General features: G+C 42.6%; 1 protein-coding gene across 2 annotated transcripts; it reads left to right on the top strand.

Annotated features, from left to right (window-relative positions):
- On the top strand, positions 1 to 24,917 carry PGM3 (phosphoglucomutase 3). Of its 2 annotated transcripts, none has more exons than XM_082855662.1 (13): positions 1 to 74; positions 1,523 to 1,728; positions 3,191 to 3,375; positions 6,036 to 6,103; positions 12,520 to 12,653; positions 13,571 to 13,766; positions 15,188 to 15,345; positions 16,923 to 17,006; positions 19,519 to 19,617; positions 21,160 to 21,276; positions 22,201 to 22,323; positions 23,146 to 23,319; positions 24,300 to 24,916. In XM_082855662.1, exons 2-13 carry the CDS (start codon positions 1,525 to 1,527, stop codon positions 24,387 to 24,389), a joined length of 1,632 nt encoding a protein of 543 aa, XP_082711788.1. In that variant the 5' UTR covers positions 1 to 74; positions 1,523 to 1,524; the 3' UTR covers positions 24,390 to 24,916. The 2 variants fall into 2 exon arrangements, with proteins under 2 accessions (XP_082711788.1, XP_082711789.1); XM_082855663.1 differs by lacking the exon at positions 1 to 74 and adding an exon at positions 250 to 305 and having other exon boundaries at positions 24,300 to 24,917.
- Positions 24,918 to 25,049: the final 132 nt, after the last annotated feature.

Consider the following 25,049-nt stretch of genomic DNA (forward strand, 5'->3'; position numbering starts at 1 on the left):
CGACATTTCTGGTCTGGTTCTTGTCTAGGGTGGTTCCCCCCGCCGCCGCGAGGGAGGTGGTCCGCGCTGTAGAGGTGAGGGGGGGGTGTCTCCCGGCAGAGGTGAGCGGGGCCCCGAGGCTTGGTAGCGAGAAGGAGACCTTCCGGTCCGCAGGGGTTCGGCCGACCGCCAGGCTAGCGGGCCGGCTAGCGGACTGACTCGCGGGCCGCGCGGGACACACCTACTCGCCACTGCGGCTCGGGAGCGGGCTGGAGGCGCGGGCCCGAGAGTCTCGAGCTGGGAAAGGGGTCTCGTCCATCACCTAGGTGGGGACCTCAGGGCTGGGTGCCAGGAAACGTGGGGCGATTCGGGGGCTGGGAGGAGAGGGGAACTAACCAGGTGCTAAAGACTGGAGGGAAGGGGGCCTTTCTTAGCTTTTTTAGAGTGGACAGTTTGGACTTGAGAATACTTTCAATAAAAGCCCCTCACATGCTCGTTGAAAGTAGTTTTAGGACCTAGAACGCATGAAAGGGTGGAAACATTTTACCTTGACTCTTTATTTATTTATTTTTTTGACTTTTTTTTTTTTTTTAAGACTTTTGGACGTAACAGCTCGTTTACGCCCTTAGAAATAACCAAGATGCATTGACGACAGGTCACTTTTTAATAAAACGTCTTCATGCATGTGAACTAGATTTGATCGCTCTAGGCCAATCTAAATTAGCGTCCTGAATGCCAGCTTTTTCCAACGGGACAAAAGGAAACATTTAACTTTTGTTCATTGACGCAGTGAAGGACAATAAAGAAAACAAGAGTTGGAAGCCCCAAGTTCTACTTAAAGTTAGAGTATCCCAGAGAAGGAAGTACTAGCGGGCTAAGGGCTGATGCTTGATTTTTTAAATGAAAGGTAAAAGGAAGATGTTGCTAGTTTCCGAGCTTAATTTAGAAGGGTGTCCTGAGCCTCCCTTACGAAAATACAAAAATCCACTGCAAGGTGTATTGGGAGGTCTGGGCAGTCTTGGAGAGGAGGCTTTTGCCCTTTGCTTTTCCTTTGGGAATAGGTCTCTGTAGCCTGGGAGGAATAGCAGAAGAACTGCACAGATTTCCCAGATATTTTGTATATGCAGCCCCAGTCCCCTGGAGAATGTGACCTTCGGCCTCAGTCTGTCAGCAGCTTCCCATGTAAAATTTAGGTTGTTTAACTGATACCCAGAATTAAGTGTTCCCATTTGTAAAATGATATGGTCCCTTGTAGGATTCTCTGAATCTAGGTGTAGAATCTTCATTTTAGTTGGGAATGGACCATTTTAAGTTTGCCTTGGGTCCAGGAATTGTTGGGGACAGTCTCATGTCTGTCCTGAAGTGAACAGTACAGTTAATGCTAACCTCCGGGACTTATTCTACCATTTTTTTCTGCTCTCAAACATAGGATTTGGGGGGAGGTTCAGAATGAGGCAGATCTATTAGTTTGGGATGGCAGTTTTTGAACCAGATGGTCCTTGAAAGATTTCTTATGCCTGAAAAATATTCCTTAATTTTGTAGACATGGATTTAGATGCTGTTACAAAGCAGTCAGCATTACATGCCAAGCCTGATGGACTCACTCTTCAATATGGGACTGCTGGATTTCGAACGAAAGCAGAACACCTTGATCATGTCATGTTTCGAATGGGATTATTAGCTGTCCTGAGGTCAAAACAGACCAAATCTACTATAGGAGTCATGGTAACAGCATCACACAATCCTGAGGTAATGCATTTAGTGCTCCGATAAAGCAGATGTTTATTTGCAAGACCAAGCCTTAGTTTCTGAGCACTTTGACCCAAAGTACAAATTCTAATTCTAGGAATGTGCCTTCTCATTGCTATATGCCTTTACTTTTAAAACAACTCTTTTCTTAAGTGTTCATTTAGCTCATGACTCTTTAAAGGGTGTGGAGAGAGTGAAAGGAGACGGTCATTTTTTGGAGTGTGTCCATATTGAGAAGTGACAGAATGTCCTTCCAAGTTAGTTGTATTGAGACAGCATCAGTAATAAAAAGTGTTGCCTCTGTTAATTTAGCAGAGATTAAAGAGATTGGAGGCAAGCTGGGGGAGGGGAGAGGGCAAACATTTGAAAAGACTTAGCACAGTTTGAAAGTTTTCACACAGCTTTTCTCTAGCTAGGGAATAGTTTCCCGTTCTGAGTGAACAGCCAAACACATGGCTCCAGGGATCCAAAGGTGAGCCCTGGGCAGAATACTGATGAGGCCTGGTGGGTCTAGTGTTTATGACAATTAAGTTTCCTTTTGAGACAATTTAACCATCATATTCTGTACTGGCCTGTAACTGATACGTGCCTTAAATAATATGCTTCTGTTTGGTTGCTAGGACATGAGACTTTTGCCTTTGTAGCTAAATCAGCAGCAAGTTAAAGCTCTGTGGGTTAGTGAAGGATTGTAACCTCCTCCCTTCCCACCCCAAAACAAGAGGATGTTGCTTATTCAGCTTCTAAATGTGGATCACTCTGAAGGTGTAAGTGTCTGAATGGCTAAATCACCTTAATTGCTTAATGATTTGTAGACAGAACCCCACATTTATTGTTAATTTCAGAAGCACTGCTTAAAACAATTCTGAGCTGTTTCCTTCCTTTGACATTCACTCTGAACTACACTTTTTTTCTTTCCAGAAATTTGAGCAGACCAGAATTAGGCGTCAGTTTTCAGCTTCTGTACCACCCACTGGTTGACATGCTGGCCAGTGTGTTCTTTGAGTCCAGCCATAGTGAGAAGGATCTCCAGGTGTCCTGGGTCTGCTACAGTTGTGCCTCATCAGTTAATTGATGGCGAATGCTCAGATGGCAGCCTTTTAAAACAGCTAGTGTGGCACAGTGGCTGTTGGATTTAAGAGTCAGATGGACTTGATGTTTTAATATCAGAACTGACACTAGCTGTATGAACATAAGCAGAGTACTTGCTCTGAATCTCAGTTTTCTCAAAGTAAGATTGGAGTAACCATCGGATTATTAGTTAGATGGATAACACGTGTGTTGTGAGGATTTACTGAGGTGATGTATGTACAACACCTGGCCCAGTGCCTGGCCTTCAGTAGTGGTCACCAGTGAAACTGCCCGGCCGACACTGTCTTTTGTTGGGGGAAAAGCAGCTTGGGTTTACTTCCTCACCTCACCCTCACAACTGCACAGATGGCTTATTATTTGTTTTTCTTTCAAGGACGACAATGGTGTAAAATTGGTTGATCCTTCGGGTGAAATGTTGGCACCGTCCTGGGAGGAGCATGCTACCTGTTTGGCCAACGCTGAGGAACAAGATTTGCCGAGAGTGTTGGTGGACATTGGCGAGAAAGCAGCTGTGAATCTGCACCAAGATGCCTTCGTGGTGATTGGTAGAGATACCAGGTGACCATCAGAGCTACTGGTGAAAGCTGCTTGGGAACACCACATAGATGGTTGCATCTGTTTTAGCGCCCAGGACAAATCAAAAAAGTCGAGGAAAGTGGAACTGCCCTGAGAGGCTTCTCCACGTCCTGGTCTTTTCAGTAGGATGTAGGAGCTCAGTCACTACTGCAGCTTGGGCTTTGGAGTCTGAGCCCCAACTCTCACACTTACTGTACGGGTTGAGTAGGTCACTTAACCTTTTGGAGCTTACCTTTACTCACCTGTACAGTGTTGATGATGAGCCTACATCATGCAGTCCTTCCTGAGGATTACATGAGTACGTGCAACACACCTGTTTCCTGGCACAAGAGAAGCACTTAGCAAATGTCTCCCATCCCTTTACTTCTGTGGGTTTAGGTTTTTCCCCCATAGAGTAAGAACATGTGATTGTAAGTCATTATTTTTAGAGGTTTACTTTATAGCCTGTGTTATTGTTGGTTCATAGGTCATTTTTCCCTTGCTGGAGTTCATTGGAAAGCATTAACCATCTATATTATTTCTACGCATTTGTCACGTTTGGCAGCTCTTACCTTCCTTTTCAAAAAGGTGTTATTGTAAAATGTTAGATTAAAAGTGTACTTTGAAACAGAAGCATTCTCTTTTGCATAAGATCTGGTTTTAGCCAGAGATTCTTTCTAAAGGAAATTTCTACTCCGTCTCCGAATGGCCTAGACTGGTGTTTTACCCTTAGTGTGTTACCAGAGGGACTTCCAAATACCATTGTTTGTGGATTTATAGGTAACAGAATAGCCAAGTGACTTATGTTCTGAAGCAAATTATTATCTCACAGTAAAGTCTTGCACGTGTATTGGGTTGGCTAAAAGGTTCATTCGTTTTTTTCCGTAAGATGGCTCTAGTAGCTTTTAGTTGTCTTTAACGTCATTCGAAACAGTTTTGTTAGATTGTATGTGACAGCTGTCATATCAGCGTGCATTTAAAAACAGACATCAAAATTGGTGAATTTTTGTGTAGCCATTTTAATATTGAAGATGGAAGAAAAACAACATTTTTGGCATATTATGCTTTATTATTTCAAGAAAGGTAAAAATGCAACCGAAATGCAGAAAGGATTTGTGCAGTATGTGGAGAAGGTGCTGTGACTGATCGAACATGTCAGAAGTGGCTTGCAAAGTTTCGTGTTGGAGATTTCTCTCTGGTCGATGCTCCACGGTCGGGTAGACCAGTTGAAGCTGATAGTTATCAAATTGAGACATCAATTGAGAACAATCAATGTTATACCACGCGGGAGATAGCCGACATACTCAAAATATCCAAATCAGGTGTTGAAAATCATTCGCACCAGCTTGGTTATGTAAATTGCTTTGAGGTTTGGCTTTCCACGTAAGCTAAACGAAAAAAACCTTCTTGACGGTATTTCCGCATGTGATTCACTACATAAACGTAACGAAAACGTTCTGTTTTTAAGACAAATTGTGACGGGCGATGAAAAGTGGATACTGTACAACAGTGTGGAACAGAAGAGATCGTGGGCAAACGAAATGAACCACCACCAACCACACCAAAGGCCCGTCTTTATCCAAAGAAGGTGACGTTGTGTATAGGGTGGGATTGGAAGGGAGTCCTCTATTATGAGCTCCTTCCAGAAAACCAAATGATTAATTCCAACAAGTACTGCTGCCATTTAGACCAACTGAAAGAGGCACTCGATGAAAAGCGTCCGGAATTAGTCAAGAGAAAATGCATAATCTTCCATCAGGATACCACAAGGCCGCATGTCTCTTTTGATGACCAGGCAAAACCTGTTACAGTTTGGCTGGGAAGTTCTAATTCATCCGCCGTATTCACCAGACATTGCACCTTCGGATTTCCATTTATTTCGGTCTTTACTAGATTCTCTTAATAGAAAAAATTTCAGTTCCTTCGAAGACTGTAAAAGGTACCTAAAACAGTTCTTTGCTCAAAAAGATAAAAAGTTTTGGCAAAGTGGAATTATGAAGTTGCCTGAAAAATGGCAGAAGGTAGTGGAACAAAAGGGTGATTACGTTGTTCAATAAAGTTCTTGGTGAAAATGAAAAATGTGTCTTTTATTTTTACTTAAAAACCGAAGACACTTTTTGGTCAACCCAATATTTGCCTCTTGTCTATTACCTGGTTTAAATGATATAGAACATCTTTTTCTACAAGGCAGTTATATATCTTACGTATCTTATTTCCAGATAGATAGAAAAATAATTTATTCTGACTTTTTAAACTGAAAACTAGACTCTGTACGCTTGGTGGTTTAATACCCAGCCCTGGGTTATGCACGCTCTGTGGTTTCAATATTTATTGTTACTGTTCTCAGGCAGTGTATGTATTGTTACAGTCAAACTTGAAAAGGTATTTAGGTAGGTTAATTAGTGTATCCTTTTTATCTATTTCCTAAATGCATTTAAAAGCCAAACTCTTTCCAAGAAATATATTGTGAAAGGCTAATGGAAAATGCTTACACTTCACCCGTATTTTCAGAGTTTTCAGGCTTGGCAGGTTTCATTTAGTTCAAATACAATGGACTTGTTATTCTGAAACTGGTAGCACAGAATTTCTGCATTTGCTTTTAGAACTAGCAGCTCAGTTGGTCTTGGGATGGGATGTAATATTTTCTTCCTTTTCTTTCCTAGGCCCAGCAGTGAGAAACTTTCACAGTCTGTAATAGACGGTGTGACTGTTTTAGGAGGTCAATTCCATGGTATGTATTTATCCTGACTTGTAAATTAATCTTTTAAAAAGTTTTATAAAAATATCACAAAATAAATATATATTTAATTTAGAGAAGTTTGAAACTACAGATAAAGTTAAAAAAAATGGACTCCTATATATAAACTACTAGCTTTTTAAGTTAAAAAAAGTTAAAAAAAATTTTGTGGGCTTGCGTATTATATTTTACGTGTAGGAGATAATATGTAGGCAAGGCTGATCTTAGACAACTTCCTTTATAATCCTGAATTTCCTGATATAAAAACCCTTGGGGGAACTTCCCTGGTGGTACAGTGGTTAAGAATCTGCCTGCCAATGCAGGGGACATGGGTTCAAGCCCTGGTCCAGGAGGATCCCACGTGCCGTGGAGCAACTAAGCCCGTGTGCCACAACTGCTGAGCCTGTGTGCCACAGCTACTGAAGCCCACATGCCTAGAGCCCATGCTCCGCAATGAGAGAAGCCACCGCAGTGAGAAGCCTGCACACTGCAACCAAGAGTAGCCCCTGCTCGCCACAATGAGAGAAAGCCCCCACGCAGCAATAAAGACCCAACACAGCCAAAAATAAGTACATTTTTTTTGTGTGTGGTATGTGGGCCTCTCACTGTTGTAGCCTCCCCCGCTGTGGAGCACAGGCTCCGGACGTGCAGGCTCAGCGGCCATGGCTCACGGGCCCAGCCGCTCCATGGCATGTGGGATCTTCCCGGACCGGGGCACGAACCCGTGTCCCCTGCATTGGCAGGCGGACTCTCAACCACTGCGCCACCAGGGAAGCCCAAGTAAATAAATTTTTAAAAATGTTTACCAAAAAAAAAAAGCCCTGAGGTAACTTGAAGATGTTCATTCTGGGGAGTTTTTGTCAATATCGGGTATTCCCGAATAGCTGATCACTTGTGGAGTCAGCTGTTAACAGGTCAATTAAGGATGGAAAATATCTTTGACCTACTTGTAATCATGATTTGAAGTTCTGACAGGTGGTTTTTCCTATTGTATCAACCGAAGAAGAATTAAATGCAACAAGACAGGCTGGAATCCTCTTCTCATGTTGGTTGTGCACCATGTGAATGCAGTGACTCCACTGTGCTTGGAGGGGAATTTTCCTGGTGTCAGATCTCTCTCATTTAAAATACCTTCTCTTGATCCCCTCAACCTCCTGTGTGTTCCCTCATTCCCAGTTAACCTGGCCTCTTCCAGGACTCACCTGGTTTGCTTCTCTGTTTGCTCTTCTGGTCATTACTAAGCCTACTGCCGGTGAGTCTCCATCCTTGCCTCTGCAGGGAAATGTCTCCCCCAGCACTCATCTGTTATAAAGCGGGAATTCACCTGGGGCCTGGGCTTCCCGGGGCGTGTTTGGTTAAGCTGCAGGGATCCTGTGGGCCTCTGGATACAGCGTGCTGTGTTACCTGCACATGCGCTTTTCTAGGGAGAGGAGTCATAGCTTTTGTCAGATACTCAAAGGGATCTGTGATCTAAGAATAACTCTCAGAATTTATATTTTAAAGTTTTTATTTCAGTTGATGTCTGTGAAGAGACATCACCTGAAATAACATCAACAGTCCACACTGTGACCTCTCCCTTTCTTTAACTTCTACCTCCTTGGCCACTGTTGCGTATTGGTCTTGTCCACGGGCTCCTCTTCTGTCTCTCCTAATGTGGCATTCCTCACTTCTCGCTTTCATTCTGCCTCATTTCTGAATGAGTATCTTTACTGCCATAGCTCCAGCAGCGTATATTCTTTTATTCATTCGCTCATCAGTTCATCTGCCATTTTTGACTACCTGCTACATACAGCCCTCCAGGAGTCTGTTACACTGCGTATCACAACCTACAGTAAGAAACCGATTTTGTATCATGACGTGTCTAGTGTGCTTGTGTGTATGACTGAAATGAAAGTTTCAGTGAACCGTACTTACCCATACTGAATGACATGTGTTCATCTGTTCTGTTAAAAGAATGCAGAAATGATGGCTGGGTCTACTAAGTAGATTCCATGACCTGTTGACAGGCTTGGCGTGAGGTTTGAAAGCATTGGTCTGAGTGCTGTCTCACCCTGTCCCAAACTGTGTTCTTTCTGTCATCCCCAGAACGGTTGAACTTTCCAGTACTGTCATTCTATCTCTAGAACCATCTCTTTTCTAGGGTTTTAATCTAGAAAAATTTGAGAGTGATTTTTTTTTTCTTTTCTTTAAACCTTTTGCTCATTTTTCTCTTCAACTTAGTGTATTTCAGGAAATGAAAGATGGTTAATGTGACTGCAGCACAGAGAGACTGGGGGAAGCTAGTAGAAGATAGGGTGAGGGAGGTAAGCAGGGGCCAAGTCATTGCAAGCCTTACAGGTTGTGGTGAGAATTGGGGCTTTACTCCAAATGCAGTGGGACTCTGTTGAAGGGCTTTATGCCAGAGAATAGGATCACATTTTCACTTTAAGTCCCTTTGGCTGTTGTGGGGGGATGGGGGGAGAGAGAGAGAGGCAGGGGGGAGAGAGGGGGGAGGGGAGAGAAAGGGAGGGAGGGGGAGAGGGAGAGAAGGATGGGGGAGAGAGAGGGAGTGGGGAGAGAGAAGGAGGGGAGAGGGAGAGGGAGAGGGAGGGAGAGGGGGGAGAGAGGGAGGGGGAGAGAGAAGGAGGGGGAGAGGGAGAGGGGGAAGGGAGGGGGAGAGGGAGAGGAGGGAGGGAGGGGGAGAGGGAGAGAAGGATGAGGGGGAGGGGAGAGAGGGAGGGAGGGGGAGAGGGAGAGAAGGATGGGGGAGAGAGGGAGGGGGGAGAGAGAAGGAGGGGAGAGGGAGAGGGAGGGAGAGGGGGGAGAGAAGGAGGGGGGAGAGGGAGAGGGGGAGAGGGAGGGAGGGGGGAGAGGGAGGGAGGGGGGAGAGGGAGGGAGGGGGAGAGGGAGAGGGGGGAGAGAGGGAGGGAGGGGGAGAGGGAGAGAAGGACAGGGGAGAGAGAGGGAGAGAGAGAGGGAGTGGGAGAGAGGGAGAGGGGAGAGAAGGATGGAGGGGGAGGGGGGAGGAGAGTGGGAGGGGGAAGAGAGGAGGAGGGAGGGGACAGGGGAGAGAGTGAGGGGGGAAGAGAGAGAAGGAGGAGGGAGGGGGCGGGGGGAGAGAGGGGGGACTGTGCAGTAGTTCATGCAAGACTGATGCTAGCGAGAGAAATGGAAAAAGGTGGAATTAGTAATGAATGCAAAGGATTTTGTGATATGTGATGAGGCTAGAGCTGTGAAGAATGGCTTCTAGGTTTCTGGGTTGTTCCGTGGAATAGATGGTGATGCTTTTTACTGAGTAACTCTATAATAGTCATTTAGTAAATGTTTATTTGGTAATTTTGATATCGGTCACAAAATCCTTTTGTTTCATCCTTCAGTATGTGTCTTTGGAATACGGTTTTTCTCTCCTTACACACTTCCATTAAGCTAGTCTAAGCTCTTACTCACTTTTTTTGAGCTTTTCCACCTCCTCTCACCTAATCCTTATACCAGAGCCAAAGTTGCCTTCACACAATACCATTTCTGTTACATAACTGCAGGGCTCAAGAGCTTAAAGTGACTTTCTGCTTCCAGTCCAAACTCTTGTGCTTGACTTTGAAGACCCCTGAGGGATTTCGTCACGGAATATTGATTGGATCCTGGTCCACTTTTGCTGTTTCTCTTGCTTCTTGCTTATGGTGCCTTTCTTGTGTGTTTAGCTATTTTTGACTGTAAGCTGTTTTCTGGGAAAATTATTTGTGGGACATTTTTGAGGTTTATGATGAAGGTGTATTTCCCTGGCTGAGTTTAGTGTTTGCTTCTGCTGGGGCCTGGGGGTACTACCTGGCCGGTGGGTGACAAGGTTCTTTGATGCCAGGGCTCTTCTGATCCCGTGTTTACGTGAATTTGAACTGGGTGTCTGTGGGAGGCCTGTGCTTGTGGTGACAGCTCTTCGGGGTGGGCTTCCCACTCTGCTCTGCTCAGCGCCAAGACAGCTTTCCGGGGAGTAGGCCCTGGGGGCTGATTCACTTCTAACCCACTCTTGCACCGAAGAGTAGTCCTTTTTTTTTTTTTTTAATTTTTATTTTTTATTGGAGTATAGTTGATTTACAATGTTGTGTTAGTTTCAGGTACACAGCAAAGTTATTCAGTTACACGTATACATATATCCATTCTTTTTCAGATTCTTTTCCCACGTAGATTATTACAGAATATTGAGTAGAGTTCCCTGTGCTATACAGTAGGTCCTTTTTGATTTTCTGCTTTATATATAGTATTGAATAGTATGTGTATGTTAATCCCAAACTCCTAATTTACCCCTCCCCACCACGTTTCCCCTTTGGTAACCATAAGTTTGTTTTCTAAGTCTGTGAGTCTATTCTGTTTTGTAAATAAGTTCATTTGTTTTTTTGTTTTAGATTCCACATGTAAGTGATATCATATGATATTTGTTTTTCTCTGTCTGACTTAATCACTTAGTATGATAATCTCCAGGTCCATCCACTTTGCTGCAAATGGCATTGTTTCATTCTTTTTTATGGCCGAGTAGTATTCCATTGTCTTTATGTGCCACATCTTCTTTATCCATTCATCTGTCGATGGACATTTAGGTTGCTTCCGTGTCTTGGCTGTTGTAAATAGTGCTGCGGTGAACATTGGAGTGCTTGTATCTTTTCGAATTATGGTTTGAAGAATAGTCCTTTGGGGCTTCAGCCTCATGAGAGCCTGTTCCCCCAGTTGCACATCTTAGACCAGCATGGACTGTTTGCACTGAGAACCATTGCTCAACTTCTTATTTAGAGGAATGTCCTCAGAGCAAAACTGGCTTCCCTTAGCTCACATTCTGGAGTTCTCTCTTCATGTAAATTTTGGCCTAATTCCTTTGTAATGTTGGTACTGTAATTCTTTTTAAAAAGAGATTTTTCTCTTATTCAGCATTTTTGGTTGTCTTCGGGAGGAGGGTTCATCTGAATTACATAGTTTGTAATGTTACTGGAAATAGAACTCAGTTATTACTTTTCTACGTTGCTCTATTTTTATACTGTTACCCATCTATACTAAATGATTGGATTTTGCTATCAGTAGTAGTTCATATTTTTTTGAGAACCAAGTATGTGTCCAATGTGTGCCTTTTCCACCACCAATTAATTCTGACACTATCTACCTGGAATTAGGGTCACATCCCACAGGTTAAAGGCTCAGTGCCACAAGCCTTGCCCCTCCCCTCTTCAGATGCCAGTCACCTGGGCTTCTTTTTTTTTTTGCGGTACGCGGGCCTCTCACTGTTGTGGCCTCTCCCGTTGCGGAGCACAGGCTCCGGACGCGCAGGCTCAGCGGCCATGGCTCACGGGCCCAGCCGGTCCGCAGCATGTGGGATCTTCCTGGACCGGGGCACGAACCCGTGTCCCCTGCATCGGCAGGCAGGCTCTCAACCACTGCGCCACCAGGGAAGCCCCTGGGCTTCTTTTTTAATTAATTAATTAATTTATCACCTGGGCTTCTGATAGCCCTCTCCTTGGGGTCGATTAATTTGCTTAGATAGGCTCATAGAACTCAGGGAGGAAATGTTTTACTTACTAGATTACACGTTTATTATAAAGGATATAACCCAGGAACAGCCAGATGGTAGAGATTTATATGGGAAGGGGCGTGGAGTATCCGTGCTCTCTGGGCAGGCCACTGTCCCCAATCTCCACTTGCCCACCAAACCTGGAACCCCATCCTTCAGGGTTTTTGTGGAGGCCTCGTTACATAGGCATCATTGATGAGATCGCTGGCCATTGGTGTTTGAACTCGGTCTCTTGCTGCTCCGTCCTCCCCTCCCTGGAGTTAGGGAGGAGATGGGGACGACTGAAGGTTTCAGCTCTCTAATCCTGTGGTTGGTTCCCTGGCAGCCGGCCCCATCCTAAAGTGTCTGAGGGCTGTCCAGAAGTCACCCCATTAACATAAGAAAAGAGGGTTTAGAGGCTGTGCCAGAAATGGGGACACAGACCAAATGTATATTTCTTATTATAAATCATGATATCACAGTGTGACATGTAGTTATAATGATTTCAGTGGATATTTATGCATATTTCCGGATAGTTTTCAAAGTTAGTGTTTCTTGTATTTTCTGAGATGTCTTATTTATTTATTTATTTATTTTTTTGCGGTACGCGGGCCTCTCACCGTTGTGGCCTCTCCCTGCGGAGCACAGACTCCGGACGCGCAGGCCCAGGGGCCATGGCTCACGGGCCCAGCCGCTCTGCGGCATGTGGGATCCTCCCGGACCGGGGCACGAACCCGTGTCCCCTGCATCGGCAGGTGGACTCCCAATCACTGCGCCACCAGGGAAGCCCGAGATGTCTTTTTTTGAAGAGGATTTGTCACCCTGCAATTCACACAGTATGAGTCGTAAACTTTTCTTCTTTCTTAAGGAATGTGGTAAATTGCTTTTTGTATTTCTGTGACAGATTATGGCTTGTTGACGACGCCCCAGCTGCACTACATGGTGTACTGTCGAAACACCAGTGGCCAGTATGGAAAGGCAACCATAGAAGGTTACTACCAGAAACTCTCTGCAGCCTTTGTGGAACTTACCAAACAGGTGAAAATCTCTTGAACGTGGTTAGAGTTTAAGCAGATGACCAAAATAACATCAGTTGAACAGTTTATTTTAATTAGATATTTGTTACCTCTCCTCCTCTTCCAAAAATGTGGCGTGTCTCCTTTTTCTTTTTAGCGCTCTGCAAGGTCTGGGCCTTGTATCCTGCTAACTCTTTGTTGGCATTTACTCGGCAAGGCGTGTAATATGTTCTGAGCTCACCGGGGGAGAAGAGTGGTGTACTTGCGGTTATCGTTGTGTTCATTCAGAGGAATTTGGTCTTAAGAGTTACTGTAGGTGCTGTTGGCGTCATACTTGAGGCACCTACTGTTGAGAAAGCCTTTCTTCGAGGTGAATTAGCTTCCTAAACCTGAATGAGATTTGAGGGGTGTAATTCATTTGATTGGCAAATATCGATGTATGTCATTGTCAGGCATAGTTAAAACCAAGCCTTTGCTCTCAGAGAACTTACATTCTGGGGTGAGATGGGTAGGAGAGGAGACTGACAGGAAAAAAGCCAGACATGCCCGGTGGTGTAATATGCTCTGAAGAGAAGGACGGATGTTATGACTGCTCACTCATCTGTGTACTCATGCCCGTATTTGAATGCCTGCCGTGTAATACAGACTATAATATTGTAAGAGACCTTGCTTAATGGAGGCTAAATTCTAATACAGCTTCATTTCCATCATTTATTCAGTCAACGCAACTGTTCCAGTGTCTGTGTCCGAAAAAAGGTGTTTTAACATTTTACTTCGGTGTTTTATAATTTTCATCTGAATGTGTGTACCCTTTTGTTTCCTGGGTTAAAACAAACGAGTTATAACTGAAATAATGGAAGATGTTTATATATACATGTATATGCCATGCTTCACTGTTATAACTTGAAATTTTTCTTGCATATGTCTTTTCCTTTTCAGGCCTCCTGCAGTGGAGATGACCAAAGAACACTTAAGGTTGACTGTGCGAACGGCATAGGGGCCCTGAAGCTGAGAGAAATGAAACACTACTTCTCCCAGGGGCTGTCAGTGCAGCTGTTTAACGATGGGACCAAAGGGAAGCTCAATCATTTATGTGGGGCTGACTTTGTGAAAAGTCATCAGAAACCTCCTCAGGGTATGTGAAAGATGTGTTTTTCGCACTCTCCCTGAAACCAGTCTCACAAACAGAGCTGGCCAGGTGAGCTGGTCCTGGCCCTGCCGCCGTTACACATCCGGGCCTCTTCCCACTCTTCGGTGCCACATGGAGCACAGGCTGCTCTCTGCCTGCAAGTCACAGCACTCCTCGCGGGGCGCAGGAAATCTGGTGGAGAAAGCAAAATCAAGGTGGGCTCTAGAGCAGTGCTCTCAAGCTTTAGCAGGCATCAGAATCACTTGGAGGGCTGGTCCGCATACAGACTCCTGGGCTCTGTCCGAGGGTTTCAGTCTCTGTAGGTCTGGGGTGGGTTTGTCCATCCGCTGCTGTCATGGCAAAGGAACAGCCACATTGTCTAAGATTTGATGTGACACAGCTGTTGAGGTTTCAGTAACTTTACACAAGTTACACACGCCATTGGTCTCTCATAGGTTATAATCCTTTGCTCTTAATGACCAGTGTTTCTTGTTGTTGATGGTGTTAACAAATAAAAATCACTTTTTTCAGGATTCAAGCACATACCTCATCTACTGCCGGTTATTTTTTATGTGAGAAAGGACATTGTGGTGCTAGGGAAATTGCATTCAATTCAATACATGTAGCTCTCAAAACACTATGTGGGAATCTGTATTGCCAGACCTGTGGCTTGTAAAATGGAATTTTATTTTAGTATCGTATCGGGTTTCAGCTTAGATAGATTGTGAATGCTCTTTCTTCACTTAGCTGTGAACGAGTTTGCCCTGTATACAGTAAACCTGTATGCTCTTTAAAGCTTGCGACATTGGTTTTTGTTTGGAAGGATAATTATTTTTATGTTGTTTTCTTTGCATTTAAATGAATCCTCTTCGCTTGATTTTGAAGCTATTATCTCCATTCAGGTACAGAAACAATTACATATGTTTATGTAGCGCTTCAGACAGGAGAAATGACCAGGATTCTCCTCAATGACAAAACACTCCAATTATTTATATTTGATTGTACCCTCTGCTTGATCATGTAAAGATAGTAATGGTTCTTTATCTGCAGTTATAAAGACATTTATTCCTTTCAGCTGGGCTTCAGTTTACAAATTGGGAGAAACTTTGTTCAGCTGACATTTGATTTTTGTAAATCTTGAGGACAGGCTCTATTTGCCTAGCACATGTTTAATTTTGCTTAAGCCCTGGAAGGATAATTTTAAACACCTCTTGAAAAGTCGTAGTAGACGTGCTTCCGTGTAACACAGAAGGTCACTTACGATCAATACTTAACCGCAAGAATTTTCCCTTGTAACTGGTGTGAGAGAAAAACCGAAAACTTTTTACACTGAATTTTATCCCCCTTTCTTAGACTGAAGAAATTTGAATTATTTTGAATTATTCAGTTAATTTGAATTATTCATTTTGAATTATTCTGTGTGGCAGGAATCGAAATGAAGTCCAATGAAAGATGCTGTTCCTTCGATGGAGATGCAGACAGAATAATTTACTACTACCATGATGCAGATGGTCAGTTTCATCTCGTGGACGGAGACAAGATAGCAGCACTCATTAGCAGTTTCCTTAAGGAACCCCTGTTGGAGGTATGGTGCGGGGACGGACTGCCCTTTCAAGCAAGACTCACTGGGGAGATTGTTCTGTATCAGGCAGTCATTTGAATGTCTGAGGCATGATGGTGGGAAGTGGCCAGAAAACAGAGAAGTGGTCATTCCAGTCATTTCAACACTGGGGCTCTGGTTTGGAACCTGAAGAGAGTAGTTTTTCTTTTTTAAAAAAAAATTTATTTTATTTATTTATTTTGGCTGCACTGAGTCTTTGTTGCTGTACGCGGGCTTTCTCTAGTTGCAGTGAGCAGGGGCTACTCTTCGTTGCGGTGCGCAGGCTTCTCATTGTGGTGGCTTCTTGTTGCGTGCAGAGCACAGGCTCTAGGCGTGCGGGCTTCAGTAGTTGTGGCACACGGGCTCAGTAGTTGTGGCTCCAGGGCTCGAGAACGCAGGTTCAGTAGTTATGGCACGTGGGTTTAGTTGCTCCGCAGCATGTGGGATCTTCCCGGACCAGGGCTCGAACCTGTGTCCCCTGCATTGGCAGGCGGATTCTTAACCACTGCGCCACCAGGGAAGCCCAGTCTTTTCTTTTTCATACTGGCAAAAAGTTTCATGATTTGCAGCTTTATGAAGTTTTGGTTTCTTCATAACTGATATTTTAATGAGGGTTCCACGAACATCATTCCCCAGAGCCTCAAGTTTAAATAGAAAATCTCCTCCTCTGAGGGATTTATTTACTACGATTATGATAAGCTTAGTAACGTGAGATTTATTTTGTTATGCTCTTTTGGAAATCTCAGGTTAGCTGTAAGTATAAAATGTAATGATAATTATCACAATCGGGAAAATGTGTACTTTAGGAATTCAGTGTATACTTTTATTAAAAACGAAAGAGAAAGAGATCAAGAAACCACAGGTTTCTTTGAAAAGGATTCCTTAGCAAACAAGATGTCCTTCATAGGCGAATAAACTGTGGTCCATCCAGACAATGGAATATTATTCAGCAGTGAAGGAAAAAAGAAAAAAAAAAGATGTATCAAGCCATGAAAAGACGTGGAGAAAATTTGAACGCATGTTACTAAGTGAAGGAAGCCAATCTGAGAAGGCTGTGTATTTTAGTATGAGTCCAACTATATGATATTCTGCAAAAAAATCCCGCAGAGCCCGTGGAGACAGTTAAAAGATCAGTGGTTGCAAGGGGCTGGGGGGAAGTGGGTGCTGAGGGATGAATAGGTGGAGCACGAGGCTTTTTAGGGCCGAAAACACTATATGATACTGTAAAGAGGGAGACGTGTCCTTATACATTTGTCCAAGCCCGCAGAATATACAGCACTAAGGGTGAATCCTGATACAAACCGTGGAGTAACAGAAACGAAATCAGGTGATTTAAAAAAAATAAAAGGATTCCTTGTACAGTTGCTTTAAATAATGCTCAGAAGTATTTTATCTTTTTTTCTGGCATACATGTAAATTTTTGGTGAGTTGTTTATTGCATAAAACTAAGGCACAGCTGATCTGGCTGATAATTTTGTCATCCTTTAGAACTCTGATTATAGGTTTGCTTTTGTAGGGTCTTTACTTTTGATGGCAAGGTAATTGTCCTTGTTTTTGTCCAGATTGGAGACAGTTTGAGTCTTGGTGTCGTACAAACTGCATATGCCAATGGAAGTTCAACACGCTACCTGGAAGAAGTTATGAAGGTATTGAAACATTTCCATTTTCTGGTAGCTTCTTCATCATTATCTTCTATTGTAAGATGCTTCTGTGAGGAAAATAATGCCCACACAAAAACAAATAGGTTGAAGTGCACGAAGCTGAGCTGTTGTCTACTTAAGGATAAATAGAAATCAAAAATAAGAAAAAGTTCAATTGTCCCTAATGCAAAAAGAGTAAGAGACTTTCCTCCCTCTTTTTTCTGAGAGTATTTCTTTTAGAAAACTTACAATTTTTTTCTCTGTCCTTTTGAAATTAGTATCAACCTTTTTAGGTGAAATAGGCCAGTTTTACAGTTCAGAAGTGTTTACCATAAGGGCCTGGAGTCACCTCTTTGAAATATAAACGTCAAGGAAGATAGCATCCCATGCCTCAGCCTCCTGAGAGTTTCACCTAGCTACCACTTAGAGCCAGACACCTATCTTCTTGACAGAGAGAGATGAGAAGTTGTATTATTCCTTTGCAGAAGGGCAGTTAGCTAACACCAGTGGCCACTCCACTTATCGGGTAGATTTAGGACAAACTCCGTGTGACAGAAGGTACTGTGATGTCTTCCTAAGAAGTAGGCTTATTCAATAGATATATCGCCATGGGGTTTTGTAGCGGGGAACAGAGACTGGGCTCATCTCCTAACACAGCAAGGAAAAGTGGGGATTTTGTAGCCAAGGAATAAGGTGTGAGGGAGGGGTTGGTGCATGGGAAAGTACGAAGAGGGACGGGGGCGGCTAGGGGGAATTCTGGCTAAACCAACCTAACAGTTGTTTTGCTGAAGGCAGGCCTGGGTGATCAGATGCTACCGGGTAGGGACTTTGGTCAGATATTGAGGGTGGGGGATTCTGGCTGAAGTGAGTTAGCAAAAGATTCCTGATAAAATTGGGCTCTTGCAGACACGGCCAAGGACAGGACCTATTCAGGCTCAAAGGAGCCTCCCTCATGTTCGGTTGAGGAGAGATCTTGGTCACTAGCTATCTTTAGCTCTGCAAAAGGGTGGATTTCTTCCTGTCTCGCCGTCTCTTAGCAGATTGCCTGAGATGTGCATCACAGTCTGGCTTAACACTTACTCAGTAATAAAGCCTGTCTTATTCTTCTTCTGTGGAGATGTTTTCTGGATTGGTGGGAGATTTTGTTTCTGATTTTTTCCCCAGCATCCACCAGGTAGGTGACTAGCCTCTGTACCATGCTACCCGCTTTAAGAGTTAGAGGCTGCAGGGCCCAAGTTGGGTCTTTTTGCCTTTATTCTTTTTTTCCCTGGCTAGTGTAATATTTTCCAGCATTTGTGTATCCATTTTCAAATGTCTGCATTTTAGTAGTTTTTGTGGCCATTCTATTGTTGTTAAAGCAGGAGTGACAAAGTCAGGTTCCTTTAGGATCTGGATGGGGGCAGTGAACGAAGCCAGCAGGCAGGCGAGGACTAGGAAGGTGTGCCAGGCCAGCTGCTGCCCCCTCTGGGCAGTCTTCAGGAGAAGCTGGAAGTCTGAATTGTTGTGTGAATTGCCTGCCTTTTAAGTCTTGGCAGCTGAGTCCGAATTTAGAAGAAGCAGTGGGTAGTCCAAATAAAACACACCTGGAGGCTGCTGGTTTGTGCCCTGATTTAAATATATGGTCACAGTAAACTTACTCAAGGGACGCCAGCTGGGGCCCAGTTGCCTGCCTTTCATAGGGATTGTGTGTTAGGGTTATGAGTATTTTCTTAATTTCTGTCTCAAAACTTCCTTATAGTAAAATGCCCTGTTGAAGAAACGACGTCAGAAGCTACTCCTTCTCGACACATTCTCTTATGGGGTAACTGTTCTCAGCACTAGCCATTCCCGAGGTCCCCTGAATCCGGTTAAATGCCAGGCTCATTTGAGCTTGCTCTCTTTTGCAGTTTTGCTGCCGTCTTTCCTTAGCCATGCTTGTCTCGCAGATCCATCCAGGGCTTTCGCTACCCACTGTTCCTGTCCCAACCACCGTGATTTCTTACTGGGATTAGCGCTAGAAACCACCTAACCTGAGCCAGGGCTTAGCAGACAGTGGCCTGTGGGCGACGTCCAGCTGGCCAGCTGTTTGTAGTGTTATTGAAATACAGCCGTGCTCGTTTGTTTTTGTATGGTCTGTGGCTGCTTTCGCACTACAGTGGTAGAATCGAGCGATTGTGACAGAGACCACATGGCCTGCAAAGCCTGAAATATTAGTTATCTGGCTCTTTATAGTAAAAGCTTGCAGACCCCCCGCTCTAAGCCATTCTCCACACTGTAGCTACACGGAGCTTTCAGAAACAATTATATCACGTCACTCCCCAACTTGGGATCTTTCATTATCTTGTAAGGGACCTCTCACACTCTCACCCTGCTTTTCTCACTCCCCCGCAGTGACACTTAACACTTAGTATTTCAGTTGCTTAGCTGTCTTCCTCACTAGACTAAGCTCCGGAAGCTTTGTTCCCTGGGATGAGAGGTACACAGTGAATATTTGCTGACTGAATAACTGCTGTTGTTTCTTTAAACATGTGTGTTACAGGTACCTGTCTATTGTACTAAAACTGGTGTAAAACATCTGCATCACAAGGCTCAGGAATTTGACATTGGAGTTTATTTTGAAGCCAACGGGCATGGCACAGTAAGTTCTCGTAAGCAGTGGCGTCTGGCTTTAGCTGGCGCCTCTCTCCAGTGATGGAATTCTGTATCTGGGTAGTAATAGGTAATATTCCACTGTGTTGAAATGATTGGGATGGTGATAGAATAAGATTTGGTTAATATATTATTATGTTCTGTGAAACTGTGGCTCTTTTAGGTTATAATGATCTTCGAGTGTGAAGAGATAATATTAATTTGTCCCTATAATATAGTTTTTTCAGAAACATGGCAGTTCTTAATTTTCCTACAACCAGACGGTCTATACATCCCATTTAAAATATTTTCCTTCAACTGGCCATACGTGGCAAAAGGAAAGTTCAGTAGCTGTGGTGAATTGAAAAGTGTTGGAAAGGTTGAGAGCTAAGTTACTAGCAACTAAAAATGAGTTTAAAGTAATTAGAATTGGCATATAAAGTTTTTTATGGCTCTTAGCAGAGAAAATTTTAAAGGTTTGAGATACAATTTGCGTATCGTAACATTCACTATTTTAACGTATATTAATAGGTCTTTAGCATATTCATAATGTTCAGAATATTTCTTTATTAAATTTTTTATACATAGCCTCATTTCATAAATGGACTTGAAGTGGCTAACAGAAAATTTTATCTAGGTCAAATAATTTTCATTAATTCAAAATTGGCTTCTAGAGGCCATGAATATGAGAAGAAAAATGAGTTCCTAGAAAATGCAATTAAAATATAACTTCAGTGATCTAATGCAGGGATTGGTAAATGATTTTGAAGGGCAGATAGATAGTAAATATTTTAGTCTTCACAGGCCATAAGGTATGTCGCACCTGCTCAGGTCTCCTGGTGGAGGGTAAATGAATGGAAATGGCCGTGGTTCCACAAAACAAGTGACCAGTGTGCATCTTAGTTTACCAGCAAACTTCTTTGTATATCATCAAGTGGCTGAATGTAGTGTAGCTTCTCCTCTTTAGTGTTGGGCCTCCGAAGGCACTAAAATCATGCATGGGCGAGGCAAGTCAGAAGGGCAGGAATCCTGAGCAACATGATGTTTATTATACTAAACATCCATGGCACTGTTTGCCATAATGTAATATATAAGATGAACCTCTTTTCTACTTTTGCTTAGTTTATGTCCTTAAAAACTTAGGACAAGAAAACTGTACTAATTGCAGTGAGTTATATTCTTCAAAGTAAAATGGATACAGATAAGGCTTAAGGAACCCTGGTTGCCCAGCACTGGTTCAGCTGGCTGAGGGCAACATCATAAACTCACCATGTGCATTCTCCTTTGCCAATGGGATATTTTATTTGTAATCTTTACATTTTGATAACCCAGTTTTATAATCCATGAAGGAACTCCCCCCCACCCCCCCTTGTAATATCTTCTGAGTTCTGATTTGGTCTTTTATACTAATTTCATACATTCTAAGGCTGCCATTTTCCCCTCAGTTTCTCCAGAGTCATGGAGAGTTTCAAAAGCAGTTTAGTTGGGATGATCGTACGTAAGACTGGGGCATGGATAGTGTTTTCTGATTTTTGTTATGCTTTCATTGTAGGTTCTGTTTAGTAAAGCTGCTGAAATGAAGATAAAACAACTAGCAAAAGAATTAGAAGAAGATAAGAAAAGGAAAGCTGCTAAGATGCTTGAAAACGTGATTGACTTGTTTAACCAGGTCAGAACTGAGGGGGTGGTGGACTCTTGGTTACTTTTACATTATTCAGAAGGTGGACAGAATAATGTGCTGTATAAAACATCAGAGTGGAGAAGTTGTGGCGGCTTCCTTGCGACAATTTAGATTTATACTGAAATGCAGTGACAATGTTTATGTGCTTCATATTTTCAAGTAATGAGTAGCGTATAGCTGGAGTCAACAGACTCAGCTACTAAATGTATCTAAGCATATGTTTTGAAACCAGCCTTCTCAAGGGAATTCAGGAAAAATAGTCTCTGACAAGGCACATATGTGGGTCAGATTATTGGATTGGAGTGGAGAATATGGCAATGGAAGAGCAAAGTGTAGGTTAGCGGAAAGCAAAAGAACTAATATTTGAGGGTCCTGCACATATTGGGCACTTTCCATACCTCACTGTGTAATCCTTGCAGTAACAGAGGGAGAGGGGTCACTATAATTCCTGTTTTATAAATGAAGAAACAAAGACTTACTTAGAGCGACTCAGTGGCACAGTATGGATCCAACTTTAGGTGTGTCTTACCACCAAAACTCCTATTTCTCCACTTTACCATGCATGAGGCCTTCCATCATCGTGGCAATAGTATCTCAAAAGGGATCTAGTTGTAAGTAAAATTTTGAGTCATACAGTGTTAATGCTGGAACCTTAAGAGTTCGTTACACTTCACAGATGAGCAGGAAGATTAAAGGCAGGCTCGTCTCAGTATTCTTGGTAGACCTGTTACTGCTGTCTTCCATGGATACCTTTTTCCCTCGTTGTAGTTTGTATTTACCCCCGTCAGTTACCTGCATTGGGGGCGGGGGTGGGGTGGGGTGGGGAGGGCAGCCAGGACATGGCGATTGGTTTTCTGAGACAGAAGCATTCATATCCACGCTCTGCTTGTATTCTGCTTCTGCATCTTGCAGGCAACTGGTGATGCTATTTCTGACATGCTGGTGATTGAGGCAATCTTGGCTCTGAAGGGCTTGACCGTACAGCAGTGGGACGCCCTCTATACAGATCTTCCAAACAGACAGCTCAAAGTTAAGGTGTGAGCGAGATTTTAAAATTACTTCTTTTCTGAAAATTAACTAAAACAATTGCATTCTGTAAATAGATATTGCATAGAAAAGACTATTTTCTCACATATTTAAAAATTACAGAATCGCTCTTAACCATTCTATTGTTATTTAGAAGTATCTGGTTTCCAACTTTAGTATAAATGATATTATGTATCACTTTAAAAGATTTTATTATAAAAAATTTAAAAGATACATGTGTAGAGAGAACAGATTTCAACAAGTGCCCTCCATGTCCCTAATATTATTTTGAAGCGAGTCCTGGATAGCCTGTTGAGTGAACTGTAAATATTTCCTCTGCATTATTCTTGGTTTACAGAGTACTTCCAGAGGCTAGATGCTGACAGGTAGAATCTGTGGGCTGAAAGAGAATTTTTAAAGGCATTTCAGATAAATTGCTGGTTGATTTCTGTACAGATTTATACCAGATTACACATTCACCAACAGAATTTTTGAAAGACAGAGATATGGAAGCCAGAGCTCACAGAAACGGCTGCCGATTGTTCAGATCAGTTTTTTCTGGAGATTCTTATGACCCTCTTTTTTTAAATACCTAAGATTATTTGATCAATGACTAAGTCATACAGTACTTACTGGCCATTATTTTAGTAACAACTGTAATACAGTGTGGAAATCTCAGTGCTGTACTCTTTGTGGTACAGTAAGCTGAAATGTGGGCCTGTTCCTGTTGACATGAAATGGCCATAATCTTTTGGTGGGAATTAGGTTGAATGGGTTAAGCTTGTGAAAGGGAGTGTGATATGGTAACAAATGAGAAATGCTTGTGCTTAGGTTGCAGACAGGCAAGTTATTAGCACCACAGATGCCGAAAGACAAGCAGTTAAACCTCCAGGACTCCAGGAAGCCATCAATGAGCTGGTGAAGAAGTACAGGCTTTCTCGAGCTTTTGTCCGGCCCTCTGGTACCGAAGACATAGTCCGAGTCTATGCAGAAGCGGACTCGCAGGTAAGCTGGGACAATTCTATTGGAGGAATGTGCAGTGAGAGTCTAACATAGGTGGAGGAGGGCAGGCAGCAGGAGAGAAAACTATTTTAATGTTGTTGGAATCTCTAATGTGTGAGATTTATGGAGCCTTTTAGGTTATTGAACAGAATACCCCCAAATATTTTTCTTATAATTTATTCTAATTTCCTGAAAGTGTCATATTTCTAACTGCTGCATGAATAACTAATACTTAGTGTACTAAACCGTACTTAGTTTGACACATATTAAGCATATGCATCCTGAAGTGGATTATACCTTTCTCCTTCATTTAAAAAACATCCTGTTGCTTTATGAAAATAGCTGGTTAGTTCAAGTCCATTTCTAAATCAACTGGTACCGTCATCCATACTGCTTGAAATTCATCTTTGTCTCTGGACTCTTCAATTTGTTTTTCAAAATATTTCCTTTAAATGACAGCCTTGCTCTGTGCCTCTGTTTTCTTGATAGGGTCAAAGACTTAAAAGTGTTTGCTCAGCTGAGGCAGTTAGAAGTGGGGTGACTAGGTAAATAGCTCTCAGAAGGAGATATTTACCGTTAACTTATACAGTAGCTTTTCTGCAGAAGCTTAGGCCGTCCCAGAATATACTGAATAAATTCCCTAGTTGGATGAGGATGGGGCCTTAAGAGTTACTTACTCTTTAGGCTGGTTGTGGCCTTCTTGCCTTTAAGGACTAGGTTCTATTGAATTTATTCAGAGCTTTAGCATGATAATCAAATCAGCTTATAAAATTAGTTAACTAGGAACTTACCCGATTTAGAAGACTGTGACTTGTTTTCCATTTATCTGAGGGTCTTGTAATTTGTTACTGAAAGATGAAAAAAAGTTCTCATTTGAATATTTGTTAGTGAATCAAAATCAGAAAGCTGCCTCCCCTAAAGTTGCAAGTAACCTGGTAGATGCTGTGTCTTTCTCATCTGATATCCTTTCATGTAATTTGCAGGAAAATGCGGACAGCCTTGCATATGAAGTGAGCTTGGCAGTATTTCAGCTGGCTGGAGGGATTGGAGAAAGACCTCAACCAGGTTTCTGAGGACAATTTTTATATTTTTTAGAAACTAGACTTTTAAAAACTTTTTACAGGATAATAGTACTGCCATTATTGTGACAGGCTCAAACACATAATCATAAATGTTTAGTCTGTACCTTACTGGATTATTTCTAGATCTGATTATTTTTCTTAAACAAACACTACCAGAATCATTCTTTAGAAATAGGTAAGCCCTTATACTTGTTAAAATTTAGTTTTTTTAAAAAACTGAAATTTACCCCTAACATCAATCACACTAATGTAAACTATTGGAGCTTAAGTATATGATTCAGTCATTAACTTTATAATATATGCAAGTAAAAAGTCATGAAGGCTGCTAGAAAATTAAACTTTATTTATTACCAATTCCATATGATGTCCTTTCCGTCATCGTCACCTCAGTCATTTTGCAGTACTAATACTCACCATTGTTACTACAAACGAGGAGGTTGGAGAAGACTTCATATAACCAATTTTTTCATAGCAGAGTCTCCAGAACAATTCTTAGATGACTTACCTCTCTTCAGTTAACATCACCAGGAATTTAGAGTTGTGACTGTGGAGGCTGTATACACCTGTACTCCGTACCGAGGTTGAGATGCTCATGCTACACTTACAAGGAAGGATGGGTGGCCCAGGCTTCAATTATTCATTACTCCTCTT

This window comes from Leucopleurus acutus (assembly GCF_964270905.1).
Source record: "Leucopleurus acutus genome assembly, chromosome: 15".
Lineage (NCBI taxonomy): Eukaryota > Metazoa > Chordata > Mammalia > Artiodactyla > Delphinidae > Leucopleurus > Leucopleurus acutus.